A 6,000-nucleotide genomic window follows, 5' to 3' on the forward strand; every position below is an offset into this window, starting at 1 on the left:
ATAAATAGAGAGGGTTGCGTCAGGAAGGGCATCCGGCGTAAAAATTGCCAAAATAACCATGCGAATCATCCACAACACTTTAGACATACCGGATCGGTCGAGGCCCGGGTTAACAACGACCGCCACCGATGCTGTTAACCTACAGGGTGTCGGTGGAAATTTGACTACTGTTGGTGGAAGAAAGAGGGGAGGCAGAAGGGTCCGTGGCCAGAGAGAGAAGGGAAAAGGCAGGAACATAGGTTTGAGAATAGGGACTCTTAACGTTGGCACAATGACAGGGAAAGGCAGAGAGCTGGCAGACATGATGGAGAGAAGGAAGGTAGATGTACTGTGTGTGCAGGAGACAAGGTGGAAGGGCAGCAAGGCACGTAGTATTGGAGGAGGATACAAACTGTTCTATCATGGTGTTGATAGGAAGAGAAACGGGGTAGGAGTGATTCTGAAGGGGGAGTTTGTAAACAGTGTTCTAGAGGTGAAAAGAGTCTCAGACAGGATGATGAGCCTAAAGTTAGAAATTGAAGGGGTGATGGTGAATGTAGTCAGTGGGTATGCGCCACAGGTTGGCTGTGAGTTAGAAGTGAAGGAGAGATTCTGGAGTGAGTTGGATGAGGTCATAGAGAGTTTTCCCAGAGGAGAGAGAGTTGTTATTGGAGCAGACTTTAATGGGCATGTTGGTGAGGGCAACAGAGGTGATGAGGAGGTGATGGGCAGGTTTGGTCTGAAGGAAAGGAATCTGGAGGGACAGATGGTGGTGGACTTTGCGAAGAGGATGGAAATGGCTGTAGTCAACACTTACTTCCAGAAGAGAGAGGAACATAGAGTGACATACAGAAGTGGAGGTAGGAGTACTCAGGTGGACTACATCCTATGTAGACGAGGTCATTTGAGAGAGGTTAATGACTGCAAAGTGGTGGTAGGAGAGAGTGTAGCCAGACAGCACCGCATGGTGGTGTGTAAGATGACTCTGGAGGTCAGGAAGAAGAAGAGAGGGAAAACAGAAAAGAAGACCAAGTGGTGGAAGCTACAGAATGAAGAAACTTGTGAGGAATTTAGGCAGAAGTTGAGGCAGGTCCTGGGTGGTCAGGATGAGCTTCCAGAGGACTGGGAAACTACAGCAGAGATTATCAGGGAAACAGGTAGGAAGGTGCTAGGTGTGTCATCTGGAAAGAGGAAAGACGGTAAAGAGACTTGGTGGTGGAATGAGGAAGTACAGGAATGCGTCCAGAGGAAGAGGTTGGCTAAAAGGAAGTGGGATGTAGAAAGGACTGAGGAAGGTAGACAGGAGTACAAGGAAGCGCAGCGTAGAGTGAAGAGAGAGGTGGCAAAGGCCAAACAGAAAGCTTACGATGAGCTATATGACAGGTTAGACACAAAGGAAGGAGAGAAGGACTTGTACAGGCTAGCCAGAGAGAGAGACAGAGATGGGAAGGACGTGCAACAGATAAGGGTGATTAAGGACAGAGATGGAAAGGTGCTAACAACCCAAGAGAGTGTACAGAAAAGATGGAAGGAGTATTTTGAGGAGCTGATGAACGAGGAAAATGACAGGGAAAGAAGGGAGGAAGATGTGGTTGTTGTGGAGCAGGAAGTAGCAGAGATTGGAAAGGATGAGGTTAGGAAGGCTCTGAAAAGGATGAAGAGCGGAAAGGCCGTTGGTCCTGATGACGTACCTGTGGAGGTATGGAAGTGCTTAGGAGAGACAGCAGTGGAATTTCTAACAAGGTTGTTCAATAGGATTTTAGAGAGTGAGAAGATGCCTGAGGAATGGAGGAGAAGCGTTCTGGTTCCGATCTTTAAGAACAAGGGTGACACGCAGAACTGCAGCAACTATAGAGGAATCAAGTTGATGAGCCACACAATGAAGCTGTGGGAAAGAGTAGTGGAAGCCAGGCTTAGGAAGAAGGTGGAGATCTGTGAGCAGCAGTATGGTTTCATGCCCCGTAAGAGCACCACTGATGCCATTTTTGCTTTGAGAATGTTGATGGAAAAGTACAGAGAAGGTCAGAAGGAGCTGCATTGTGTGTTCGTAGATTTAGAGAAGGCGTATGACAGGGTGCCGAGGGAGGAGCTGTGGTACTGTATGAGGTCGTCTGGAGTGGCAGAGAAGTATGTCAGAGTAGTTCAGGACATGTATGAGAGAAGTATGACGGTGGTGAGATGTGCTGTAGGTCAGACAGAGGAGTTCAAGGTGGAGGTGGGACTACACCAAGGATCAGCTTTGAGTCCTTTTTTGTTTGCTATGCTGATGGACAGGCTGACAGACGAGGTAAGACAGGAATCTCCCTGGACAATGATGTTTGCGGATGACATTGTAATTTGCAGTGAGAGTAGAGAGCAGGTGGAGGAACAGCTAGAGAGCTGGAGGTTTGCTCTGGAAAGAAGAGGCATGAAGGTCAGTCGTAGTAAGACAGAATACATGTGTCTGAACGAGAGGGATCAAGGTAGAAGCGTTAGGTTACAGGGGGCTGAGGTGAAGAAGGTGCAGGAGTTTAAGTACTTGGGGTCAACAGTTCAGTGTGATGGGGATTGTGGAAAAGAGGTGAAGAGGCGAGTGCAGGCAGGTTGGAGCGGTTGGAGGAAAGTGTCAGGAGTGTTGTGTGACAGAAGAGTGTCAGCAAGACTCAAAGGAAAGGTGTACAAGACAGTGGTGAGACCAGCTCTGCTCTATGGGTTAGAGACGGTAGCAGTGAGACAGAGACAAGAGGCTGAGATGGAGGTAGCGGAGATGAAGATGTTGAGGTTCTCCTTAGGAGTGACCAGGTTAGACAGGATAAGGAACGAGTACATCAGAGGGACGGCTCATGTTGCCTGTGTTAGCGACAAAGTCAGAGAAGCCAGACTGAGATGGTTTGGACATGTTCAGAGGAGGGATAGTGGATATATTGGTAGAAGGATGTTGGAGATGGAGCTGCCTGGCAGGAGGGCAAGAGGACGGCCAAAGAGGAGATACATGGATGTCTTAACAGAGGACATGAAGTTGGCTAACGTTAGGGTAGAAGATGTTCATGATAGAGTGAGGTGGAAAAGGATGATTCGCTGTGGCGACCCCTGATGGGAAAAGCCGAAAGAGAAAGAAGACTACTGCATGAGTTGTCTGACTGAAATACATTTAGGAACCCTGCAAAGAATGAAAATCAATGAAAAACTATATGTCTGTTAGAGTATTTGTGGTGTGATTTGATTTGATTTTTGTTTGGTTCCATCTGATTCTGTTGGTTTATACTTGATTTAACTCAATGCTTTAAGAGAAAGTATGTATGTTTTAAAATGTGCTGAACCATTTGGCTTTAAATCCTGTTAAAGGGATATCAATTGATTACAGGTTGCGACAGTCATTTGCTAATAACACGTTTTTTTATGCTGTTGATTATATTGATGTGTCAGCTTGAGAAGGTTTTTTCCATTTTTTTTAAAGTTGTTCTGCCAATTAGAAGTGCATGTGCAGTTACTGTCTTATGTCAAGAGAGATCGGTTAATTTGACTAGAAATTAAATAAAATATACATGGTAAGTTTTGGGGTATTTGCGGGGTTTAAAACGTGTCCTTCCCTGCACAAGAATAGAGGACACAGAATCGTCCCAATGCCTCTGCATCCACAACTCAGCCAGATTTCCTTCTTTGTTCAGATCTCACACATTGTGCTCAGTTCATTTGATCTAATCTTTTCTCATTTTCCATTTCATTTGATCCAGCCAAGACAAATTCCAAGTTTTCCCCACAGAAGACAAAGTTTCTTCTTTCAAGACAAAGTTATGTGGCATTGGAAGGGAAGCCAGGGACAAAAACACTAAACCTCTGCCTTGGAGCTCCAAGTCCCTTCTCTCCTGTGAAATATCCATCTAGCTCGACTGGGTGAAAAGTAAAAACAGGATCAAACACAATAAGAAACTTGAACAGTTCTAATGAATCCACCGGGAACTGGCCTACAGTCTCAGTGAGACCTATAAAGAAAGTTCCCGGAAGAAAAGCGGGAATAAAAGGCTGTAAAAGAGGAGATAAGAGGCTGAAGAAGGGATCAGGGATTTGCTAGCTTGACAGGGAAAGAGGCTGAATGGAGAAAGAGTGAGGACAATGAAAATATCGGTAGAGAAGGAGCAGGTGAGAAGACGATAAAAAAAAGACTGGGAGCAACAGGGTTTCCCTCAGACTGCAGATGCACCCGTCTTCCTATTTAACCCTCTTCCAATGTCCTAAAATTCTCCCTTTTATTGCAGCTACTTTCCCATCCTCTGTCATTCCTGTGGGAGCTCTTCTCCTTCTACAGCTCCTCTTAGATCCATGAATCAGAGCCATGACTCTGACTTATTGATGCGGCGTGTGATTCTAACAAAGTCAGACAAGGAGGCTGCCATGTGAAGAAACTTTCTGTGGTTGCAGCAGCTGCGAGGCGTGTCTGAGAACACGTGCTCATCTTCTCTTTCTGTCACCCCTGAGACTACATCTTTGCAAAGATAAAGGTCCTCTCATCCTGAAAAGTTAGGTAGCAGAGATGCAATTTAATGTTCAGAGTTTTTACCTCCGAGACACCTCAATGCATGATCTGGGTCACAGAAATGAGCTGCAAATCTTTGCCGTCATTTGCCTGATATTTGTTTCAGTCAAGGAACAGACACTCCCATAGGAACTGGAATTCTAAAATCTGCTTTTTTTTTTCATTAGGATATGACAAAAATAAACAGCACAAAAAATTCCAAGCATTTGGATGACTTAGAATGTGTGTTTGTATTGTTTCTGGAATACTTTCACCTGTTTAATGAGTCTGGTGTTGTACAGACAACATAACCTGCAACCAAATGTTTACAATGAATCAGTGATAGGTGCTGCTTTTTGGCTTGGGGGAATTTCTTCTCCATTCATGCTTTCAGGTTAGCGGGAACAGTGATTGTTTTCCCTCCCTGGAACTGCTCCTTCAAGATCCTCCCACAATATTTTTGCAAGATTCCAACTAATATTTGGTGGGGAGTCACTACCTGGTGTAAAAAATATTGAAAAACCATTTCTCAGACAGGTAGACAAAATTGTATTGCAGTATTGTGTTGTTTTCAATTTTAACAAGTGGCCGGGATAGGCTCCAGCAGCCCCGTGACCCCGAAAGGGACAAAACGAAAGAAGATGAATGAACAATCAGATTAGTGCAACCTTTCTAGCTGTGTGAGAATCAACATGGGGTATATTACTACAAACTTTCTAACAAATTGGTTCCCAAACCCTAATGCCCAACTGTATCACAATGATAAATAACAACAAAAATAAGAGAATAATGCAGTTATTCTTTTGTTTGTTTTTTCTTTTATCTCAGTTCATCCTAAGAAGAAAAACAGACAGACGTGCGTGAGGAAAAGCCTGATCTGCGCCTTCGCCATGGCTTTCATCATCAGTGTCATGCTTATTGCAGCCAATCAGATGCTAAGGAATGGCATGGAGTGAAATAATTGCACTGTGAGCCTTGGAAGGGGACAGCATAGCCATGACCTCACATCTTGTCTCTGCCGCCAAAGCTGGACCAGTCACAGCCCAAGCACTTCTCTAAACAATCTTTGGAGCAGAAGATATAATAAAATGTACAAATGTGTATTTGGTTTTGAACAAAGATGTCACCATGTTGAGTTACTGGACTTACTGATCAGAAAGAATCTAAACTGCAAAAGAGGGATGGTTTTTATAATAATTGAATTTTTATTTTATTTGAAGACTAAAATCACCCTTTAAACTTACTTTTTAGCCACTAAAGTTCTTTATCAGGTGCTTTGATTCATTCCTATTTTTTAGAACTATTTATTGCTGTGGACGACTGAATATTTGCCCTCCATAAGTTGCACTGAATGTGAACTGGGAAAATGTGAGTTCTGAACTTTTAAACATTCCTTGCATTTCATGTAGCCATGTAGCAACTGCTCACTTTTTTGTGAAGCATTTGCATCATCTCTACCCACACAGAAAATGTCGCGTATGACTTATTTATGTGTATCAACAGAAAGCACAATTAAAAACTCAGTGAGG

At 43.9% G+C, this 6,000-nt stretch overlaps 1 protein-coding gene across 1 annotated transcript in view; it reads left to right on the forward strand.

Moving 5' to 3' along the window:
* Nucleotides 1-5,574, forward strand: part of LOC101162859 (calcium-binding protein 8) — a 34,949-nt gene extending 29,375 nt beyond the window's left edge. Inside the window, exon 6 of the mRNA XM_011483277.3 lies at nucleotides 5,300-5,574. Coding sequence (XP_011481579.1) covers nucleotides 5,300-5,427 — 128 coding nt within the window. The 3' untranslated portion in view covers nucleotides 5,428-5,574. The remainder of the gene's footprint in view (nucleotides 1-5,299) is intronic.
* The last annotated feature ends 426 nt before the right edge of the window (nucleotides 5,575-6,000 follow it).

This window comes from Oryzias latipes, chromosome 14, assembly GCF_002234675.1.
Source record: "Oryzias latipes chromosome 14, ASM223467v1".
Taxonomy (NCBI): Eukaryota; Metazoa; Chordata; class Actinopteri; order Beloniformes; family Adrianichthyidae; genus Oryzias; species Oryzias latipes.